General features: G+C 47.3%; 1 protein-coding gene across 8 annotated transcripts in view; it reads left to right on the top strand.

Moving 5' to 3' along the window:
• The window catches only part of TRAF3IP1 (TRAF3 interacting protein 1), a 59,243-nt gene extending 35,344 nt beyond the window's left edge, over positions 1–23,899 (top strand). For all 8 annotated transcript variants that reach the window (XM_057306113.1, XM_026491414.4, XM_044380464.3 and 5 more), the window contains 2 exons: positions 19,287–19,510; positions 21,106–23,899. In XM_057306113.1, coding sequence (XP_057162096.1) covers positions 19,287–19,510; positions 21,106–21,271 — 390 coding nt within the window. In that variant the 3' untranslated portion in view covers positions 21,272–23,899. The remainder of the gene's footprint in view (positions 1–19,286; positions 19,511–21,105) is intronic.
• Positions 23,900–24,250: the final 351 nt, after the last annotated feature.

A 24,250-nucleotide genomic window follows, 5' to 3' on the forward strand; every position in this document is an offset into this window, starting at 1 on the left:
AGCCGTTTCTGAGATGGTGCCCTCTCTTCTCATTCCTGATCTGCTGTCCCCCGTTTGTTTTCTCTCCTGTCCAGCTTCTCCATGTTGGGTCAGTTCTAATCGAATGTCAGTTTTAGACGCTTTTTCTTTTCGTTGAAATTCTTTATTTTGAAATAGAGTTTTTCTTTTAGTGTATTTCTTTCTTCATTTAAAGTTTTTGTGATTTTACTCTCCCCCTTCTTTGTCGCATAAACTGCACCCTCTGGAGATCACACACCTCTTCAGGTGAGACCTTGGCACGTTTAGTTTGGTGTGAATGTATGCACTTCACTGCCCTTCTCGGGGAAGGTGGTGACACAGGCCTCAGGTAGCAGCCAGCTAGTGGTAGAGATCACGGACGGTCAGTCACCTGAAAGAACCATATATTCGGGAATGTGCATCTTGAAATGACTCTTGGTGGATAAAACGACCTTATCCTGGACATGTTCTGTTTCAGTTACAGTAAGTCGTGTGTAGTGAACAGCCGTCAGCTCAATTCTTTTTTTTTTTTTTTTTTAAAGATTTTATTTATTTAGTTGACAGAGAGAGAGAGACAGCCAGCGAGAGAGGGAACACAAGCAGGGGGAGTGGGAGAGGAAGAAGCAGGCTCATAGCCAAAGAGCCTGATGTGGGGCTCGATCCCATAACGCCGGAATCACGCCCTGAGCCGAAGTCAGACGCTTAACCGCTGTGCCACCCAGGCGCCCCCGTCAGCTCAATTCTTTCGTGAAAGTCGAATTTTGATGTTACTCTCTAACTTTGGTGATCCGCATAGATCGTTAGTTATTTCTTAGTTTGGTCACTGGGTGGCGCAATTTCATCACAAATACTCGAGCCCCGTTGGAAAAAGGCTCCTCACAATCCCTCCTCAACTGAAAGTCTGCGCCTGATGAAAGTATCTTTAGCTTGGATATTTGTGGTCCTGGTATTAGTGGGTGGACGTTCTTTTGCTAGAAATACTGTTTCCGTTTAAATTGCTGTGAAAGAAAGAAAAGGGACACATGCCACGATATTCTTCACTGATGAGCTGGGGAGCTGCTGACCCTGACTTGAGCCGTGAAGAGTGAGTTATTTATTTTAGGAAACAAGGTGATAGGTTCAGGTGCCCCAGCAGCGCAGTGTCTTCCATATGCGGGCGGGGGATTTTAGGTTTTGGGTATGAAATTGTTGCCAGCAAATAATCAACAATATCACTTAGAAATATTTGCAGATCTAGGCCACAGATACGTTGTAGACTGAAAATGGTTTGGAAACCATCAAAACGTCATCTGTGGGTGAACTTTGTGGCGATAATTACGAGTAAGTAGGCCTTCTTTGTGTGTACAAAGGTCGTGATATGGATGAAATACCAGAATACTTTACCTGAAGAAAAACGTATGCGTGACTTAAGAAAATTGGGTTATAAAAATGTGCTTAGCTCTGGTGGCAGACAGCTCCAGACGGCATGGTCGGCACCTTCTGGTTAATATGTCTACTCGGTGAATGATAATATGATGAGCACAAGATCGTATTCTTCGTGTTGGGCGCCCGCGTGGGATTCTCTCTCCCTCTCGCTCTGCTTGTGCACGTTCTCTCTCTCTCGCAAAAAGAAAAAGAGATTTTACGTAAAATGTCAGCTTAACATTCATATCATTTTATATTTATCATTTTTCTAGATTTAGTCAGTTTGGCCTGACAAGTCATTTTGGCCTTATTTCCATCAGTATCCCATTTGCTTTGCATAGACAACACTGAGTCTGTGGCTGTAAATTCCGGTCCTCAGCCGTGCAGGTGCGGGTGTGATCACAGTCCCTGCGGGGCGTGGACGAGGTAGGGGATCGATGCTCTAGTGGCCTCGGGATGAAAGGCAGCTGATAAGGATTAGAATTCAGGTCCAGGTCAGTTGGGGACTCCACGGAAACAAACGTGGGTTGTGCGGAGAGCATAAGGGAACAGAGGGGACTGTGCCACATGTTCTGGAAGCTGCAGCCGCCTGGCGAGTGTGGGCCCTCTGCAGGGAGAGACTGCGGATGCCCCGGCCCTGCTGAACCTGTCTCGCTGGTTTGCAGAAGCATGAAGACCTTCGAAAGTACCCAGTGAGACATGATGAGGGTCTGTAAGGAAAAAGGACCTTGGGAAGGAGCGGCATCCCCGTGATCTGGCTGAGTCTGGGCGAGCTGTTGGTGTGGTCTGGCTTCCTTTTCCTCCGCTGGGAGTGGCACCACTGGGCCTGGCCTCTGGTGTCCCTGCTCGCCCAGGTGGTTCACAGATGACAGTGGCGAGGGGAGCCACGGCGGCTTTCCTCCCTCCGGCCGCGTACCCACGCGTGACCTCGTGCTCCAGGCCTGTCCCACTGCTCATCCGGCTCCCGGGCACACGGCTCCTTAGGGACGGCAGGTGTGTGTTGGGACACAGGCCCTGTTGCGTGTGGAGCAGGCCCACAGGGATTCTCTCGGCAACAGGTGGAGCAGCTGCTTCCAGAATTATTTCAGTCCTGAAATTCCATGTGTCTTTGGCTTCTCTTTAAACGAAGAAATTTATTTCCTGGTAACTTTTTTTCGTATTTCTTAGTTATTTTTGTGCTTTCTAAAACATTCCCGCTTGTGCTCATTGTTCAAAGTGAGCAATGCGAGTAGTTTATTCTCCTAGTGCCCGTCTCTAGGTCGCTCCTGTCGGTTTACTTCCGGCTCAAGAGCAGCGTCCAGCGAAGCGTGGCTGCTGGAGGGACGCGCTCGGCTGCGGAGTCGGCCTTTCCTGGCTGAGTCGAACCTGGGGAAACAGGCTCAGAAGGGGCTGACGGGGGCAAACCAGGGACGCAGCTTTGTCCTTTTCCTCCAGGAGATGGGTTTCAAGGGACTTTTTATGGTTAAGAAAACTGAAACGCTTGACGTTCAAATATTTTGATTTCCTGCTTATAGCAGTGACGCATGTATGATTTTCGTGTGGCAGCATTATCAAGGTTTCCTGATGGAATTCTCCAAACCTTTCTTTCTGGCCGAAGACCCGTCCCCACCATCTGGGACCCCTTTAATAATTAACAGAGCCCTCTGGAAGAGCCGCGTCATAGAGGCCAGGACTGAGAGCCACTTAGCACAGAGTTTGCGTTACGTCAGGGCTTGGCTAGGCGTAAGCTTTACATTTCACAGAATATCCTTAAATCCCTTACAGGGAAAAAAGATACTACAATAAAATGGGAATGTGTTTATTTTAGACATTAAGTTATTTAGAAATTGTAAATAAAGCACACTGTGCGTGAACACAGACTGAAGTACGCGTTAATGTGCACACTCCGTGTGACCAACGCGATCTTCTGAAAGTTTGGTTAGCTCTTGAAACTCAGGAGTAATTTACAAATATTAGTATTTTTGGTACTGATTAAGTTTCCAGGGAGCTTATGAAAGCTTTGTTGTACTACAGAGAGTTCGTTTGCTGCGAAAAATGATAGAAAATGGTAGTTGTTGTAAAACTAACAACTAAACAGACCGAATAAAGTGAATCGTTTCATACGACATTAAAGGCAACTTTTGGAGACAGGCGGATTTAGAAGCAGGTCAGACATTTAAAGTTGTGAAGGGCACTTTTGAGAACCCTCCGATACTTCAGAGATGACTGATGATGACGTTCCGGGTCCCGAGGGAGCGCGTTGCGCTGTCCTGGCGGGGTCAGTGCTGCTGGGCTCCTGCCGGCTGCAGTCGGGGGTGGCGCAGGCTCAGGGGAGGGCGGCCTTCCCCGGCCGTCCTACGGTGCTGGCGGAATCCTCCTGTCCTGGCGCTGGATCAGCTTCTGCCACGTGGGGCTGTGCAGGGACGTGCTGGCCGCGAGTTCTTAGAGCAGTGCCACAGGGAATTGTGAGTCTGCTGCAGAGAAGTCAGCCCCCAGACCCCCCAGACGACTTGAGCACAGAGTGCTGACCTCACTGCTGAGTCCTCGCGTGAGGAATTCCTGCAAGCTGGGACATTCCGTGTCAGACTGGGAAGTGAACGTGATCGGTCGCTGCCGTCCAGGCTCGCGGCTCGGAAGCACAGCGTCCAGCGGCCGCGCCTCCGTAGGCTCTTCCAGGCTGCATCAGTCCGTCTGTCCTTCCCTTTCGTGACCTTGCCAGCTTCGGAGATTATAGGCTGTTTTGTAGAGGGTCCCTCCGAGTGAGGGATGTGTGCTCACGCCGCTTGGGCAGGAATCTCCCGCAAGTGAGGCCAGCTCTTCCGCCCGCAGCCCGTCCCAGGGCGCGTGCCTTCGTTTGTCCCGCGACTGGGGGTGCGCTCTCGGGTCTCTCGATGAAGGCGGATTCTCCCAGGCTTCTCCACCGTATCGTGCCCCCGTTCTCTTTGTAATTGCTGGTATTTCGGGGGGTACTGGGAAGTGTAAGCCCCCTGCTCTTCACTCGCTGTCCATTTCATCACTTATTTCTACCATCATGGGCTCAGTTTCCAGTTTTATTCAGGAGGTTACGCTCTCTTACTCATGTTGGGGCTCAGATTGCCCCAGATTTGTCCAGTGGGGGCTCCTTCAAATTGGCATCTGTGTCCTGTTGTTCTTCGAGTTCTTCCTTTGGGTCCCCAAGGTGCTCCAGGCTCATCTTTACTTTCCCTGCCCCAGGCCCAGAACCAGCCACTCCCTCTGGTTCCTCTTAGTGGAGAGTGGTGTTTGGGGACCAAGAGCTGTTTTGGGGCACGCTCATCCCTCTGGAGTGTTTGGCTCTCAGCCCCTCGGTGGTCAGAGCTACAGGAAGAGTGTGTGCATGTGCGTGTGAGGACGCGTGTGCATGCTTGCACACACCACAGGGGTCGTGCTGGTTTTCTGTATTTGTAATTCTGTCTCCAGTCATGAGGAGCATGGCTGTCATTGTCCTTGTAGATTGACATAGTGAGTGATCTCTGTCTCCTGTTGCTGCTGTTACCCCTGTCCCGTGGGTGGGCTTCCGATCGCTCCTGGGCTAGCCGTTTTCCCCACATAGGACTCTTTCCGCCCTGTGCTGGCTGCTGCTCCCCCCCCCCCCCCCCCCGGTGCAGGTACTTCCTTGCTTGGCCTGCATGAAGGCTTTACGACTGAATGGTTCAGAAGGAAAAGACCAGCCAGACTTTCCCCTGGAATGGAATCTCGTAAGGTGGAGACTCGTGTCTCTCCCGTGGCTGGCACGGTACTTAGACGTAAGTTATCTTTAACTTGTTGATTGGATGAATTTCAGCTCATGGAACAAAAGTTAGAAGAGACAGAGGGAGATGGAAAGGAACAAATGGCCAATATGAGGCAGCTCTTGGCAGCATGAAATAAACAGAACTGCATTTGGAAGGTTAGTGGATGTTCTCACGATGCTTCTGGAGGAGAAGAGGATGTGGGGGGGTGCTGTAGCCTCAGTGAACCCCTTGCTGCCCAGCGGGTGCTGCTTTCAGCCCCTCACACTGTGGCTCCTGACCGCAGGCCCGGGGAGCAGCCGCAGCCCTCTTGCCGCGTGGCTGTCTGCCCCAGTGTGCAGACCAGTCCGGACAGTAAGACAGTCACACTGTGGCTCCTGACCGCAGGCCCGGGGAGCAGGCGCAGCCCTCTTGCCGCGTGGCTGTCTGCCCCAGTGTGCAGACCAGTCCGGACAGTAAGACAGTCACACTGGCTCCTGACCGCAGGCCCGGGGAGCAGGCGCAGCCCTCTTGCCGCGTGGCTTTCTGCCCCAGTGTGCAGACCGGTCCGGACAGTAAGACAGATTTCAGAGTAAAGTGTGATAAGAATGATAAGCCTGCTGATCTAGATTAATGGTTAAACAAAGTCTGGTTTTTTTAGAGGCACTTTGGTCCTTTTACAGAGAGCAAGAGCTTAACCTGCTGTGGATCTGCCTGTAAAGGGGCTTTCATGTTCCAGGAAGGAACATACTGTAAGAAACAGTAGGTTCTTTTCAAAAGAACCAAAGCCGGATTTGCTTTTAGATTTGCTGTGCAGCCCTAAATGCCCGAAGAGGAGGGGACAATAGCCACAGCCTTTGTGGGGAAACAGGTTGACTCAGGGTTCCTATGATTTTGTCAGGTTGGCGTTACATATGTAGAAATAAGGAAAGATGTATCCGGATAATGCAAGGGCTCGGAAAGAATCTGCTCTTGGATTCTTGGAGAGAAGAATGGCCTCCGACATAGTCTACGTACATAACTGGGAAAAGTAAGCATGAAAAGAAGCCCCAAGCCCACAGCTCTGGAGGCAGAGTGCAGACAGCACTTGTCCCCTCACATGTGAGCATGTGGAAAGCGGCCAGGCCAGACTGAACACAGGGTGAGGACAAAATACATGTGGATTTCGAAGACTTAAGGAGAAAAACATATAAAACATTAGTCATTTGTATGTTGAGTGCACGTTGAAACAGTATTTTAGATATATTGAGTTAAATGGGGCGCCTGGGTGGCTCAGTCGTTCAGCGTCTGCCTTTGGCTCAGGGCGTGATCCCAGAGTCCTAGGATCAAGCCCAGCATTGGGCTCCCTGCTCCACTGGGAGCCTGCTTCTCCCTCTCCCACTCCCCCTGCTTGTGTTCCCTCTCTCGCTGGCTCTCTCTCTGTTGAATAAATAAATAAAAAATCTTAAAAAAAAAAAGATATATGAGTTAAATAAAATATATCGAAGTTAATTTCACCTCTTAGTTTTTAAGGAAGCTAGTAGAAACTAGTAGGAAATAAAACTGGTTCAGCAAATAGAATTGAGCATAACCATCACTATGGAACTGAGTGCAGAAGCCCTAAACCAGTTTCTGAAAAATCAGTTTTATGGAAAAAAATAGCATAATAAGACTGGGTGGTGGGGCAGAGGGTCAATGGAGGTAAAATCACATTAAAGTTGTTGTCTAAAACTTTTCCCTTCACTTTCTTTAAAGTGTCTTTTGATGTCTGAGTTCTTAATTTCAATGTAACTAAAATTTTTCAGTCTTAACGCTTAGGATTAGTGCTTTTTTATGCCTTAGTTAAGAAATCTTTCTCTCTTCTAAGGCCACAAAGGTATTTATTCTTTTAAACATTTAAAGCTTTGTTTGGACATTTCTGTTCTTAATCCACCTGGAGTTGATTTTCCCGTGTCCTGTGAGATCGAGGTGCAGGTTTTCTCTGCTATGAATAATCAGTTTTTCTTCCTTTCCACATTGCTCTGCTGTGTGTGAAAGTTATGTGTGCCTGGGTGATTTCTGGATTCTGTATGCTAGAGTCTAGCAGACTCTTTCTAGAAAGGGTCAGAAAGCATGTATTTTCAGCTTGGTCACCAGTATTCAGCTTTTCAGAAGCAGCCCTAGACGACCCCCGGATGAATGAGTGTGACCGAGTTCCAATAAAGTATTTTTTTTGTGGATACCAAAATGCAAATTTTATAGAATTTTCACATATCACAAAATATGGCCCTTTAAATATTGTTTTCAACTATTTATTTAGTAAAAACCATTCTTAGCTCATGGGCTGTACAAACAACTAGGTGGCCGGCCAGCCTCTAGGCTGTGGTCTGTCTCACTAGCCCTGCCCGATTCCACACTGCTCTGATTCGCTACAAAGAGGCCTCGTATCTGGTGATTTGGCTCTTCTGGGTCCTTTCCACTTCCGTAGAAGTCCTGTAAGCCGCTGATTGAGCGCCATGGAAAGCCCTCTCGGGAACTAAGGAGGAGTGATGAGCAGTGATCTCTCTGCGTATTGATCTCTCTGCATATTCCGTCTTTAATGCCTCTCAGGAAACGTTTGTGATTTGCATCTGTAGTAATCGTGCCCATTGTTTGTTAGATTTGTATGTGGGCACTCTGGAGGTTATTCTGGTATTGGAAACACTCTGTTTTAAATTTCTTTTCTAATTGTTGGTGGGTAGGAATGCTGTTGACTTAAAACCACTTCCTTGATACACTGTTGTTTTAAAAATACATGTTGATTCTTTTGTGTTTTCTGTGCCATGGTAGCTGCTGGATACTAATGCAGAGAATATAGTGAGATACAGGGACTGTTGTCACCCCCCTTTTGGGGATCAGGACCTGAAGGGACTTGTCTGGGGCCACGGGACTGGTGAGCGCCCGAGCTGATGCGAACGCAGGTGCCTGGCCCGAGTCTGTGCTCTTTCTCCGGAGCTGTACCCTCGTTCCTGTGGCCCCGAGTCCCTGTGGCCTTGTTCCTCCTCTCCAGGCCTCATGCTTTCCGTGCTGTTGTCTAATCACTCCCATGGGGCCTCCAGGACCCCCTCCCAGAGGGATAGTAACAGTGATAGTGGGCCACCTTCTTCCTTTCTGATTTTTAATGACTTCTTCTAGAATTTACCCTTGATACTTATTGTAGCGCTTAATAAAACAGATGAAGAAAGTTTGATTTTTTTTTCCCACTATGGGGCTTTATCATGAATGGGTGTTGAATTTTATTAAATGCTTTTTCTGCATTGAGATGATTCCATTCTACTTTTCTAATTCACTAAATGACATTTATGGCTTTTAAGTGATTGTTTCTGAGATGAAATCAGCATTGTTACACTATATTATCTTTTTCATCCACTGGTAGATTCTGTTTTCTAATTAGAATTTTTCCATTTATATTCATGGATGAAATGGACCCACGATTTTCTTTTCTTCATATGATCCTTGTCTTGTATTAGTCCCAAGGTTAAGAGTGAACTGGGAGAGTTCTTTTTCTCTTTTCTAGAAGAGACGGTAGATGATGGAATGGTGTGTTTCTGAGAGTTTGGTGGGACTTGCGTGTGGAACCATGGGGTTTCCTCGATGGGGACCTTTCAGGGCACTGCTGTTACTTGTATCTTATGGGAGCACTCAGGCTTTCTCTTTCTTCTTGAGTCAGTTTTGGTGGTATCTTTTAAATTTTCACGTTTCCTGGCAAAAGCTCTTGATAGACTTCTTTAAATATGTGCTTTATTTGTAATTTAGTTTTGTTCTGTTTTATTAATAATTTACTAATTCGCACTTTTTCTTCCTTCTTTGAAGCAATGTTTTCAGAAGTTTGTTAGTCTTTTTAAACCACCAGTTTTTGGCTTCATTGGCGTTCTCTTTTGTATCTTTGTTCTTTTCACTGATTTCTCCTGTTTTCTTCATTTCCTTCCTCTACTTTCTTTGTGTTTATTCTGTTGTCCTTTTAATTTCTTAGTCGGACTCTCACATTACTGCTGTTTATTTAGCCTTTTTTTTAAAAAACTTAATATAAACTCGTTTTGTGATTACAGGTTATCATGTTTTTTAAGTCAGGATTTATTCATCACCTACCACGCACCGGGCAGTGTTCCAGGACTCGGATCAGAAATGGATGTGCGACGTTATCAAACGTTATCTTCTCAGCAGATGTTGAGGTTAAATTAATAGAATCCAATTGTTGAGCAGTTCTTATGTTCCTAAAATAACATTTGCTTGGTCATGGTCTATTATTTATCTGATGCAAAACCACAATCAATTTACTAATATTTTGTTTTATTTTATATATTTTATATGTTTATTATATATATTTATATATTTATATATTTTATTATATATATTTTATTTAGATAGATAGATAGATAGAAAGAGAGAGAGTGTGTTTTATTTATTTTCTAGTAACCTCTACACCCAGTGTGGGGCTCAGACTCACAAACCTGAGATCACGAGTTACATGCTCTTCCGACTGAGCCAGCCAGGCACCCAGCTTACTAATCTTTGAAGATAGAAGTCCGTAGTCAACTGATACCAGTCTGTTGTGTGTGTGCCGTTGTTGTTAGGTGTTAGAATCAAGATTATGTTAGTTTTATATAGTTAATTCTTATAAAATTATCTCCTGTGCCCTAGAACTGTTGAAGTTAGAGGAGTGATCTGATTCATGGAAGTTGTGGAGCCTTGGGGCTGGATGCCCTTCCCTCCCTCTTGGAAGAAGTTGGTCCTCTCTGGGGGCTGGTCTGCCCAGGCCGCTGGTCAGAAGCAGGAGCTCACTTCCTATTCGATGGTGACTTGAGATCCCGGTAGCTCGGAGCCCGCATGGTTCCTTGGTCAGCTGTTGCTGACTCGTCCCAGGTGCCTTCGCTCGTGCCTGCAGGGCACATGGGTCTGAGGTCTGGCGCCCTGCGAGGGCCCTTCTCCAGCATGCTGTCATGTGATTCCTTGGGCTGTCCCCATCCCATCTTCACTGCAGAAGCCCTGGGATGAACACTGAGTTCAACTGCCCTGTGGCAGGGGCCCAGCAGGATCCCAGACTTGTGCAGTTTGTTTCTTCCCCGATTACTCTTTGATTGTCTGAGGGAAGTAGGGAGGGGCAGGTGTTTGTACAGAATTACGGGCCTGTTGTCCTGCAGGCCAGGTCTCTTCCTGCCCTTGTTTGTGCTGGCGGTCCAGAGTTACCAGGAGGCGAGCTGCTCCAGTGGTGTGCTGGCCCTCCTCCTCTGGGCGCCGGGGCCTGCGCATGGGCTCTCTCAGTCATGGTCTCCGACGGTTCTCCAGGACCTCCTGGAGTCTGGCCCGCCCTGTCTGCAGGTTCTAGCTGTCAGCTACCTCACGGAGGGGTCTCCGCCTCGTCACGCTCTGAGCGGAGCCAGGAGGTCCAGGCTGGGCTGGTCGCTGTCCCTTCTCAGGCCCTCAGATGCGGCCTGGAGACAGCTGCCCCTGATGGTTTGTTCCATCTTGTGGTTGTTTCCTAGTTGGGCTCCAGTTTTCCTTTTCTGGCTATAATCTACTTAGTATATTTTAAAAGAATTATAGAACCTTAAAAATCTATAGCTCGAATGGGTTTTAGAGGTTTAAAGAAATAGAAGAACTAAAAGTTCATGGTTAGGAACTACTACTATTTTTTTTCCTAAAGCACGTATTTTATTATAGAATTAATAGCAAACTAGAATGTATCATAGGAGCAAAGATCTACCTCTGTTAGATAAATATGGTTCTGTTTCCGCGAGTAGTCCGTGCTTCTGTTCATCTCTGCTGCCGCATCCGGCGAGAGGCACCTTCTCAGCTACAGACAGACTGAGCTCAGCAGTTGCAGCGCCCTTTAAACATGGCTTGCTTCTCTTACGTCTAACCAAGAAACTGTTCTTGAACCAGATAAAGTCACCAGTAGGTGTGTTTTCTCTTAAGAATCAATGGCGCACGTGGAATTCATCCGGTGTGACTAGAAACGTGCAGCAAAGGAGGACGGAGGGAGTGTGTGTCTGCGGCCGGCAGTCAGGCTCCTAGGCAGCTCCGAGTGGCTACGTGCGTCCCCCCGAACTCAGGAACGAGGCTGGGAAACAGTCCCGTCGGGCTCTGCTGGGACTCCAGCCGGCGCAGAGAGAAGTGAGGTGCGAGTTCTTCACGGAGGAGGCACGATCACATCATTCAAAGATGACAGTCCACCAAGGGAGCTGATCCCCAAAAGGTTGACTGTTCAAAAACAAATGTACCTGATGCCCGGTGTCAGGCAGGCGTACGGAAGTCGGTGTTTCCCACGTGTCGGCAGTAGCCCATTGAAAATAACGTGCGTGACGTTCCCCTTCAGAACTGGAAACAACGTAACTTACAGACGCATATGCATTTAACAAGAAATTTATAGCAACTATTTCGAGAAGCCACAGAATTTTACCAAGAAATATAAAAAGCCTGGAAAAAGTCGAGAGAGGGTTTCTGGTTGGGAAACTCAATATGATAGAGATGTTATTTCCCTCAACTTAGTTTATAAATTTAATGGAATTCCAATAAATATTCAGTGGCTGTTTTGGAGTTTGGCAAAGAATATTCTAAAGTTCCTCTGAGAGAATAAATATGTAAGAAGAGCCTTTCATAAAAATGTTTGAAAGGACCAGTTTTAAGCCAGTATTATCACATTCTTAGCTTACTTCCATGACTTTAAGTAGAGAAGGGGCCGCTGTGGCTGAGAATTTGAGTTCTGCATGTCCCTGTTGCCTGCCAGCTTTGTTAGTGTCCATCTGACCCACTCTCTGTGTGATCAAAAGTGGTTTTTAAACTATTTTCAATTTTCAGGGCAGTCAGAAAGGCTAATCTGAAGAGATGTCTGTCCTGCGCTGCACTGACCTTTGGCTGCAGCTCGTGACCCCAGTGGGCCAAGCCTCCTCACTCGTACTTCCCACCTGCTTCCTGTCCAGAGACACTCCTGTCCGTGGAGGGAGCTAACATGGGGTGATCTTTTGCTCTGCGCCACGTGCTGGGAGGTGCCTGACGTGCGTCTTTCCCCCTGTGGAAGCTTGTCAATCAGTTGTTAGTTGTGTAGACGGTTGTCACAGCAGCAGCCATCTCCTGCAGGACTCCTTATGACGAAGGAGTCGTAAACATCACTTCACTGCATGGTAATTAATTAGATGAGTACCGTCCCCGGCTCCTAGGTTCAGAAACGGAGGCACGGAGTTATTTCGTCTGATGTAGGCCATCCGTGGCAGAGGTATGACGTCTGCCCAGGTCCGTGGGGCCCCGTCCGGGCACGTGGCACTCACACTGCGTCCCTTTGTAGGCGTGCGCTCCAGCCGTGTCCTGCTCGCACCTGCGCTCTGGTCTGTAGGCGCTGCAGGGGCCGCGTCTCTCACCTGGAAGGTCTTGTGTCACAGCAGCTCCCCTCTGCTGCCCGTGCACTGGCTCCGCGGTCATTACCTGCAGCCGTTGGGTCGTGACGATGCCAGATGGGCTGCTGTTCTTGTATTTTATGCAGTGAAATAAAGTAGTGGTTCATGAAGACTATTTGATGTCACTTGGCACAGCCGTTTTGGAAAACCGTTTGACACTATGTCCCAGAGCTGGACACTTACACAGCCTCTGGCCCACAACGCCACTTCTCGCCGTGTATCCCGAGACTCCTGTGCCCGCGTACTGGGACAGCTGTGCTGTGAACAGTGGCAGGAGCTGTTTCTGGCTGTTGTTACCTACGACTCAGCTGTTCAGAATACTCACTTTTTCTGAGCAGTTGTAATAGACCCAGACCAAAAATAACCCGAACATCCAGCAGCAGTGGGTAAATAAATCACGGTGTATTCCGTAATGAAATACCTCCCGTTTAGCAGCGCAGACGAGTGGTGTGTGTGTGCTCGTAGCTGCAGGGGGAGCAGAAGAGGCAGACACACGTGGACACGCGCCGTACGAGCGAGTCAGGCACGCAGGCGAGCACAGCCGACCCGTACTCGAGCACGCACACGGAGGGCGGCGTGACGGTGGCCTTGGGCTTTCGGGACCCTGGCCGAGTTGGCTTTCGTGGCCCCGGCGAAGGCGCCGGAGGCACTTCATCATTTCGTTGCACCGCACATTGACACTGTATGTGCTTTGTTGTGTGCGCGCAAAAAGGCTGAAGTACTCGATGACAGACTTTTATTTTACTCTGCGTTTAAGGGATCTAGTTGGACCCAGTGAGAGATGCACGTTTGGTTTGCAGAGTTGTGCGATCGAATATTTCTAGATGAGCGAGACACTCAGAATAGTCACTGTGCCAGTCGCTGCGTTTCTCTTGTAACTTGGATGCAGGCATTCCTCGGTTTATGAAGAAAATGAACTCTTGGCAGGTTGTATATAACTCACTTCCTGAGGTCACGGGAGGGCATGTTACTTAAAGCAAATACTCACGCTCTTTGATTTATTATTCCCTCTCCCCACCCTGCATTAATCAGGCTTTTGTTTATTGGCTTTGCTCAGCGTAGGGTAGCGCGCTGCTCGGGAGTGTCGGCGACCCTCGGATCCAGCGACCCGGGGGAGGCCAGCGCGTAGAGGCCGCGGCCGTCCGCTTGCACCCTGCGGGCTGCTTCTGAGCGGCCAGGTCTGAGGGCCAGGCTCTCCAGGCGTTGTCTTGAAAATGGTACTGGCTTCTCATGAAGACCTGAGATTGAAATTTAAAGAAACACATATTTTAGTTCATAGTTTTTATTTAAATGACTTAGAATAAATCACTGTAAACTTAAAAAATCACCATAAACACAAGTGCTTGCATTTCTGGGGACAAGTGCGTGTGCGGTAAATGCAAATCGTATGAAGTCCCAGAAGTAAGTGTTCACCTGAAAAGTCTTGGAAGATCATGTAGCTAAAGTGCGTGTGACGCGGCCGGCAAGCGCTGACACACTTGGTCGGAGGCCTTCCCGCCAGAAAGCAGCTGAGTAAATAGTCTGCAGCCTGCACGAGACGCCAGGCCAGGCGGGCAGGAGGCAGAGGGCCCCAGGAGGGTGGTGGTGTGTCCCTGCGAGACGCACTTGGCCACCGCCCCTGCTGCGTCCCCCGTGGGAAGGGGGGCCGTGGCCGGGGCGCCACAGAGCAGCGCGGCAGCCGGTCCTGGCCGACTCAGAGCCGGATCCCAGGTCTGCCAGGAAAGGGATTTGAGATCTAATTTCATGGTAGTGGGTTGTGTACGTTTATAAAGTGGAGATGGGGAAGGGGCTGTGTCAGTGAGGAAGGGGTATTTGTGATGGCAGAACCCGTCTGTCTGAAGCTGGACGTAACCACGTGTGACTTGGTGTTGACACTGTGTGGACGTACTTCCCGAACGCACCGAAGTTCTCCGAACGTGCCTGGCCCGGAGCATTTTGTCACTGACGAGTTCGCTCGCGGTAAAGGAGCTGCATCCTGGCATCGGAGTAAGAGTGCGCCTGCTTCCTCCTGCAGGGCTCACGGTTTGGTTCTTTCTTTCGGATAAATTTATGATAATGATTAACGTTTATTGAGGGTTTACTATGTGCGAGGCACTGGCTGCTTATTTTATATTATCCCATTTAATCTCACCTGCAGGATAAATATTATGATTTCCATTTTATTATGATGAAACCGGGGTACAGAGAGGTCAGGTCAGGCTCCCAGGGCCATAAAGTTAGGAGGTGGTGAAGCCAGACTGGCAGCAGCTTCGTGTCTGCGGAGCACGTGTTCCAGACCCCTCGCCGCGTTTCCCCAGTCCTCCTGCGTTCTAGATTGTGGTAGGTCCTACTTTGTGGAATGATACAGTTTCATTATTTTTTGCTCTTCTGTTTCCAGAAATTAAGCATATTTCATAGGACTCATTCCCGGGTGGTGAATATGGTAGTAGGGTCTCGTATTTTACTCTACGTATTAAAAGCCTATAAATCAAGGGTTTATAATGGTTGTTTGTCTGGAAATTTGCTGATACAGCTATGAGCTCTATATAAATCAGCCTATCGTCAGAGAGGTGAGCTTTGAAAGCAAACAGTCACTGACTTATCCACTCCATCCTGCCGTGTTCATTTAAGTGAAACTTTTTGGTTTTTTTAATGCCAGAATTCTGGTGTTTTGCCGCAGCATGTTTGCAGCAATAATAAAAGTCTGTCCTGTCATAACCCCAGCGCAAATGCATTTTGTTTTGAATTCTTAATCCCTTAAAAATAAAGTTATACATTTAAGGCTAGTGTTCCCGATTCTGCTTGGTGCGGTGATACAGAACTACGAGGCAGTTTGACAGGGGACCTAGAATAGGAGGGAGCTAGGCCAGATCCCCTCTGTGTCTTGGTCTAGTTTGTAACGCACCAGTTTTATTGGACTTTTACATGTTCAGTTTTGTATCAGACTCAACACAATGCCAGATGCATAGGAATTACTTAATAAGCATTATGAATGGGTTCTAGTAGAATCGTATTTATTTTTTAAAGGTTTATTTATTTATTAGAGAGAGAGCACGAGTGCGGGGGTGGGAGGGGCGGAGGGAGAGAAAGAACCTCACGCAGGCTCCGCACTGAGCAGGGAGCCCAATGCAGAACTCGATCCCGTGACTCGGAGATCATGACCTGAGCTGAAATCAGAGTTGGATGCTCAATCGACTGAGCCACTCAGGGCCCCTGCATGGGTTTTAGTAGAATTTTTTTTTTTAGATTTTATTTATGCATTTGAAAGAGAGAGACAGAGAGACAGCGTGCAAGCAAGGGGAGAGGCAGAGGGAGAGGGAGAAGCAGACTCCCTGCTGAGCTGGGAGCCCGACGCGGTACTCGATCTCGGGACCTGGAGATCATGACCCTAGCTGAAGGCAGATGCTTAACTAATTATCTGAGCCGCCCAGGTGTCCCAGGTTTTAGTAGAATTTTAAATTGCTCGACTAAGTTATTGAGAGATTTACTAATCTCTGTATAGTAAAGACAACACTCTTTTTTTCTTGAGAAGTAGTTTTTTATTGTCTACAATTCATTTTAGTCGTTTATCATTTTATTTTAAAGGTATTTATATGGCCACTAACTCTTCTTTAGTTAAACTTATTTTGAGATAACTAGATTCACATGCGGTTGTGAGAAATAATGGCGATTTCCCATGTACTCAGTTTTCCCCACTGATAACATCTCGTAAAGACACAGTACAGTGTCACCCCCAGGATACTGACCTTGATGCAGTCAAGATACACAACAGTTCCATCACCGGTCCTTCTTGTTGCCCTTTATTACCACACCTACTCCCTCCCTCCCACCTCACCCCTCCTTACCCTGTGGCAACCACTGACTGTTCTCTGTTTTTACAATATTGTCATTTCAAGAATGTTCTGTAAATGCCAGCATAGAGCATGTCTTTGGAGATTGGCTGCTTTCATCCAGCGTCACTGTCTGGAGATCCATCCAGGTGCTTGCGTGACTCAGCAGTTCGTTTCTTTTTATTGCCGAGCAGTGTTCCAGGGTTCGAGTGTAGCACAGTTCGTTTAGCTTGTTCACCTGCTGAAGGGCGTCTGGGATCTGGGTTGTTTCCAGTTTGGGGCTGCTCTGAATACGGCTGCTCTAAACATTCATGTACAGGCTCTGTGGGAATGTGACTTGTCATCCCTCTGGGAAGTGTCCAGGAGTAGAGTTTTGGGTCAGATGCTCGCCGCATGCTGGTTTTTAAAGAAACTGCCAAACTGTTTTCCATAGGAGCTCTACCATTTTACACTCCTACCAGCCGTGTACAAGTAATCAAGTTTCTCTGCGTCCTCACCAGCATGTGGCCTTGTCACTGTTTTTTTTTCTAAAGCCATCCTGGTAGTGATAATCTCATTGTGGCTTTAAGTTGAATTGCCCTGATAAGTACTGACGTTGAACATCTTCTCCTGTGTTTGTTGGCCGTTGTGTGTCCTCTTTGATGCAATGTCTGTTCATGTCTTTTGCTCATGTCTCATTGGAGTGTTTGCTTTTAGCTGTTGAGTTTTCAGAGTTTTTATATTTTAGATACTAGTCCTTTGTCAGATACATGATTTAAAAATATGTACTCTCACTCTCTAATTTGTCTTTCAACCTCTCAGCAGGGTCATTTGCACAACAAAAATTCTTAGTTGTGATAGAACCTACTTTATCAGTTTTTCCTTTAACAAGTCATACTTTTTGGTGTCAGTGTGAGAACTCTTTGCTTGGCCTTAAATTCCAAAGATTTTTTCCCCAGGTTTTTTCTGAAAAGTTTTACATTTTATATTTAAGTCAACGATCCATTTTGAGTTAATTTTTCATTGAATTGCTTTCACACCTCTGTCAAAAATCAGTTGGGCGGGGGTGCCTGGGTGGCTCAGTTGGTTAAGCAGCCGACTTTGGCTCGGGTTGTGATCTTGGGGTCCTGAGATCGAGCCCCATGTCGGGCTCCCTGCTCAGGGGGGAGTCTGCTTGTTCTTCTCCTTCTCCCTCTGCTCCACCCCCTGCTCATAATCTTTCAAATAAATAAAAATCTTATTAAAAAAATGAGTCGGGCATATTTGTGAGGGTCTTTTTCTGGATTCTTCATTCTGTTCCATTGGTCTATGTGTCTGTCCTGCCAATACCACACAGTCTTGACTGCTGTAACTACATAATAAGTCCTGAAATTGGATAAACTGATTCCCCCCTCTTTATTCTTTTCTAAAAAAATGTTTTAGCTATTCTAGTTTCTTTGCCTTCCCATATAAATTTTAGGATAATCTTGTCTATATTTCCAAAAAAATTGGTTGGGATTTTGATAGGAATTTTGTTAAACTTGTGTATCAATTTGGGGAGAATTGACATCTTTACAATATTTGAATCTTGCCATTGAGGAACATGGTATGTCTCTCCATTTATTTAGGTCTGCTTTGATTTCTTTCAACCACATTATGTAATTTTCAGTACACAAGGTCTATACATATTTCGTTAGATCTACACCTAGGTATTTCTCTCTTTTGTTAACATAGATAATTGTAAATGATGCTATTTTTAATTTCAGTGTCCATGTGTTGACAGTATGTAGAACTATAATTGATTTTTGTATGTTTATCTTGTATCCTGCAACCATGCTGAACTGTTACTCGTTTATGAAATTTACCTTTCATTTCTCCTCCTGTCTATTTAACAGTTTCTGTGTGCCAAGCATTACGTTAAGGCCCAGTAGGTAGCGGAGCTAGAATCTTGACAGATTATTTCGTCACTTCATTTGTTCGTTTGACAAATATCTAAGGAGAATCTATAATGGGCCACGGTGGATCCAGACGCAGGGTTCCTGCCCTCCTGGAGCCTATAGTCTGAAGCTGACGTTAGAAGTAACACAAATGGTTGTATAACTTAATAAAACAAGTTAATTAATTATAATTCAGTTAACAGCATTCGGCTCATATTGTAAGTGGGTAAAGCAGTGACACCTTAACCAGCCTGATGGAGTGGGAGCATCCAGGGAGGGCTTCCTAAACAACATCCATTTCCTAGGAAAGGTTTTCTGAGAAGCCAAACTCTCATTGCTTCTTATCAACTTACATCAGTTTTTCAAATTCAGAGAGGTCTGTGATAAATGCTCATGTGAAGAGAATTCCTGGCCCAAACTGAATGATGTTCTCAGTTGCCTCTCTCTCTTTACTGCACCCCTTGGTCCCCCTTACCAGTGGTTCCCGCTGAGGGCACCAGGCCACCTTGACCTCCAGACCAGCCAGCTCCATCCAGCCCTTATCAAGCGGCCCTCGGCCTGGCTTGGTGCTGTCCACCATGCCCTCCTTTGCACACCTCCCATCCCTTCACTCCCACATCAGCAGTTTTCCTCCTCCCTGGAGGATTCCTTTCCCCCTTTCACCCGGTGAGCTGGTGAGTTCCTTTGCAGAGTCCTTTGAGATGGAAAAGGAGTCCATTCAAGGAGTGAGATGCAGGGTCAGGGCCCATTTCTGCCCATCCGTCTGGGAAAATCATCAGGGTCCCTCAGCATTGGTAACAGGAACTACAGTAAGTTTCTGGTCAGTTGGGAAATAAATCTTCCTATATAGAAATGTGCCCCTCTGACAGCCTTCCAGGTAAAGACCCCTCTACTTTTGAGAAGGTAAGGGATGGACCGTTCCTGGGCACAGTGTATGTGCTCGCACAGTGCTTGGCACCTCGGGGCTGCTGCTGACCCCAGCCAGCTCTGTCCCCGCCCGCATGTCTTTCCAGCCTCAGCAGGTCCCCGTCCTGCCTTGGGAGTGAGGCTGTTTCTTTCATATCCCATTTTCCCCACTGACTGTAGGAGAAATCGCTTGTCTTTGAGTCTGCGTGGAAGAAGGAGAAGGACATAGTTTCCAAGGAGATCGAGAAGCTGCGTGCGTCCATCCAGACCCTGTGCAAGAGTGCGCTCCCCCTGGGGAAGATCATGGACTACATCCAGGAGGACGTGGACGCCATGCAGAATGAGCTGCAGCTGTGGCACAGCGAGAACAAGCAGCATGCTGAGGCCCTGGAGAAGGAGCAGAGGTCGGCGGGGGCGGGGCCCTGCAGGAGGCGTGGAGGGGGTGGGGCCCTGCAGCAGGGGCAGAGGTGGGGGGCGGGGCTCTGCAGAAGGAGCAGAGGTCGGTGGGGGCGGGGCGCAGGAAGCCCAGGGGGACACCTCCCAAGAAGCCACCACCCTTCCCAAAGAAGTATTTTCCTTCCGCGTTCGTACTGCACAGGGCACGTCTTTGCAGCAGTTAGGAAAGATGTGGAGCTCACGTTCACATGCAGGTAGATACAGGCAGTGAACAATACAGGGATCTTTGCAGTGTGGGTATTATTGTTTTATGTGTCTTATCAAAATCCCGAAAGTTTGGTAACTATGTACTTTGAAAGTACTTTAATTTTTTACTCTAAAAATAAATAAATGCTGGTGGGCCCATTTCGAAATTGCCACTGTAAAGAAAACAATAACCACTAAAAAGAGATTTACTTTAGAGAAATGTTTGATGTTCTGTGTTGATAATCAGGGAATCTGGAATGCATGAAACGGTGTCAGTTGGTAAGGGTTTTCAGAAAACGGCCTGGGCGGACACTGCTAGGTCTGTAAGCCCAACGGTAAAACGCCGTGCGGTGACAAAGCTGCTCTCTCTATTATTTGTCTGCTTACTCCTAAAAAGTCCCTTAAAAGTTTAAATGTTTATCATGGAAGGAGTTAGGAAATTGCCGAGAACTTTTTGGTGCCAAGTCCAGCACGTTGATTTGTTGGGACTTCATACCATTGATTTAAGGTACTGAAAAGTAGTGCCCAGATGTTTCTTCCTTACAGAACTGGAGCTTGCTTGGTGGCAGGATGTTGGAGACTGTCCCTCTTCTTCGTGTTTTGTTTTGTTTTGTTTTTTTGTATAGAGTCTTTTTAAAAAAATTTATTAGAGCACAAGCAGGGGGAGGGGCAGGTGGAGGGAAAGGGAGAAGCAGGCTCCCCACTGAGCAGAGAGCCCGACATGGGGCTTGATTCCAGCATCCTGGGATCTTGACCTGAGCGGAAGGCAGCTGCTTAACCGACTGAGCCACCCAGGCGCCCCATCACTCTTCTTTTTATTTATTTTGTATTTAAATGCTTAAAAAAAACTAAAGAAAATGCCTATTTGACCTCTGCTTTCCCAAATACGTTCTAGATTTTTCCTTGCAGGTAACCCAGCACTGAAAGGCCTCATGCCTCAAGCTCGTGAGTTGGAGAGGCCTGGGTGGCGAAGCCCTGGCAGCTGGACGAGCCTCCCTGGAGGAAGGTGGAGGGAGTGTCAGGCTGCCAGGGCGTGGCCCTGGGTGGTGGCCGCACTGCTCCCCTCCCTGCCGTCCCAGGGCTCTCTGCCACATGTGATGTGAGGCGTTAGGAGTAGTACGCTTCTTTGTGTAATTGCATGTTTGGCTTCGCTTTTGGCTGTGGGTCGGTAAGATACCCTTTCCCCAGGTGTGACGTCCTCATCCCTTTATATCATTACCCAAGTGTGTTTATATTTTTACCCTTTTTCTTTGGATGCTGTAAACAACTTACTTTTGTCTTCTTTCATTGTTGCAATCAAGAAGCAAATCTAAGCTGAGAGCCGGTACTCACGAGCCCCTATGTTGTGTCCCGCCAGCATCACAGACTGTGTGGTGGAGCCCTTGAAGGCCGAGCTGGCCGAGCTGGAGCAGCTGATCAAGGACCAACAGGACAGAATCTATGCCGTGAAGGCCAACATCCTGAAGAACGAAGAGAAGATTCAGAAAATGGTGTACAGTATCACTCTGAGTTCGAGAAGGTGAAAGCTCACACGTTTCCGAAGCTGGAAGTCCTGCTCAGTCTGAAAATAAAAAGGAAGGTAGAACGTCACTACTCTCTAAGTTCAGTTTCCTAAGAAAGTCAAGTTTTCTGCGTCCTCCCTCCAAAGTGCAGAGCTTTGAAAGCGCACCCACGTCCGTGTGTCGAGGGACCGTGTTCGCTCCCCTTCCTCCAGCAGGACCGTGGCCTGCCGTGCAGACGTGTTCTCTGCGTCTCTGCAGCGGCCTGTCCTGCTCAGTTCTGTGCCAGGATTTGCTAGCAGGTGAGTGGGGATGGAACGCGAGGAAGCCTGCATCCTTGGTTTCAGGTTTTAGGTCTGGTGACAGGACCCTGAGGGGAGCAGAGTGAAGGACGGCCGCCTTCTGACTGGCACTAGAAACGGAACGGGGCCTGAACGTGAGACTGCTCTGTTTTGAGTTCATTTCCCCGTGGAAAGGGTTCATTTCAGTCTATATCTTTATAAGGTACGTGTGAGGTTTTTTTAAGCCCTTTGCAACTGCGTATACCTCTTTGTCATTTTCTCATTGGTCCCTACGGCCTCTTGCTTGTGTTTCCAGCCTTAAGGAGATTTCAGTATGTCCTTTGTGGACATTCGGCCGCAGGGTTTTCCCCGTGTAGGTAAGAGTGAGCTGCTCTGGGCCCGCAGTCCTGGCATCTTTCCTCGTCCTTCCCATAGATGTGTGTTCCCGAGAGGCAGGTAGCTTGGGGCAGACAGCTGAAAGAAGACTTCAGGGGACGTGCCAATTTGCAACATTTTTTTGATGTTACCATTTTTTTGGAAATTGTATTTAAAGCAAGGTTTTTTTAGAACATGGTTTATATTTAGTTTTTCGCTCACATATGATATTGTAAATATTTATGAAAGTCTTAAGTTTGTATATAAAGGATTCCAGTTTTGGAGACATTCAGGTTGTAAGGTCTGGGTCCTGATACGTTTATTTCTAGATATTTATGGTGTGAACCACGCAGTGCCACTTAAATGTTAGAATTGCCTGAGAAATTTCTGTTTTTTTAAGGCTTAGCACAAATGCACAGGTTAGGTTTCCTTCCTGTAATTTCCAAAAGAAATCCTTTTCGAAGGTGATTCTATGATTTTTCCAAGCTGAGTAAGTTCAAGGTCGGATATGAAGCTCTGCCATTTTGACACATTGGCCGCTTCGTCATTCCTACCGTGCAGGGTAGAATCGTTGGGTCAGGTTGAGCTGATGCATTACCGGAGGTGGGAGGGGAGGCTCGGCGGCTGCCCGGTAACCAGCCCTCATGTACTCGTCTCGTCTAGTTGAACAGCTTAGCCACAAGCCTAAATGGACTGTTTTGCTTCGAGATGTGTCTGCCTTTTATGAATTTATACATACGAATAGGAGTTTTGTGTTGCAAAAAAAATTGCATACATTTTATGTGAGTAAAATTTTGTATGAAGTAGTTTATCAAATTGTATCATAAAATTTATTTTTATTTTATACATAAATCATTAAAAACAATCACCTATTTTTTCTATAAGTGTATGATTGTGCGATTCAGTTCACAGCTTGAGAAAACATAAGCATTTGGATTTTTGTATTTTCAAACGTGTGTATTTTGTTTTTCTTGTGAAGAAAGTTCAGGGAAGTTTATCTTATCATTCATATCATGACACTTATTCCTCTTCTATATAAATTGAAGTTTTATAAGACAGATCAGCATTTGTTGGAAATTTCAAGATCATTCACAAAGTTCCGGACAGTCTGTGTGTGTGATTATTACGGTGTCTTGTCGGAGACACGCTAAATCCTGATGTTACACTTTGAGAAAATACACAAAGGGGATTATTAAGCCTTTACCTCTACTTTGGCTTGGACATTTCCCGGAAGTACTGAAGTCACACCGCAGGAATTTTAATTTAAAAGTTGAGCTGAGATTAATTTATATTCAAAGAAAATGTGTAATCCTTTGGGGAAAAAATCAGGCCTCAAATGTGAGCTTTCTGCTTTGATATTCATGCTTATTTTTCTTTTCAATAAGCAACTTAAACAAATACTCATGACAAGTCTGTGATGAGAGATAATGTCTCGTAGTGACACGGAGTGTGGTTGAGAATGTTGGGTGGTCCAAGTCCCGTCCTGCGTCCAACAGGCGCCCCGAAGCTTGCCGGCTGAGCTGCGCCTAGCTGACTGCACCTGCCTTGTGTTGGTGGAGGGGGTGGGGCGCATGAGGGGAGCGGGGGCAGCAGGGCCGAGACTGCCCGTCGGCGAGCACACGGATATCCGCAGTCACAGGCTCTCGCTCGGCACGACCAGTCGCTTCCACGAAGATGAGGCCACGCACAAGACCATGTGTCAGGCGTGCCCACCGCGAGGGAGGATAGTCCACACGGACTCTGCACCCAGTTCCAGAATCTTCCACGCACAGCCAGCCATGCCTCCCAAGAAGCCAACCCCGGCCTCGCGGCAGGCTTCGGCACAGTCCGCCGGGGCAGAGGGCTGGAGTGAGATGGGCCGTGGCGTCAGCCACTGAGGCAGGAGAGGAGGGAGCCCTCCTGTCAGGACCAGAGGGCAGCCGCGTCCTGCCCTTGGGCTGAGTGGAACTGTCCCATGATGCACTTTATTAATAAAATGTTTTCTATTTTCCCAAAAGGTGTTCTGGTAAGCATAGTTTTACCACCTTACGGTCGGGCAGAAGTGAGGCTCCTACACGAGTCCGTTTTGCTTGTTTTGGGTGTTTTCATAAAGGCAAATATTGGGAAGGACTTTTTTTTTCGGCCAGTGAGAAGAAATTTAAAGGGTTTTTAAACTGTAACTTTTTCAGTCCATATTTAGAGCCAAGTTCCAGATTGATGATCAGCTTCTTAAACCAAGCAAGTGGGTCTTCCTGGTAAGAAAAATGGGGTTCAAACAGTGAAGTCCATAAATCACAAGGAGGCTGTGCCCTGTTAGGCAGGGAGGGGTCGGGGCTTTGTAAGCGAGCGTGGTCCCAACGCCCACCGC

This window comes from Ursus arctos, unplaced genomic scaffold (assembly GCF_023065955.2).
Source record: "Ursus arctos isolate Adak ecotype North America unplaced genomic scaffold, UrsArc2.0 scaffold_1, whole genome shotgun sequence".
Lineage (NCBI taxonomy): Eukaryota > Metazoa > Chordata > Mammalia > Carnivora > Ursidae > Ursus > Ursus arctos.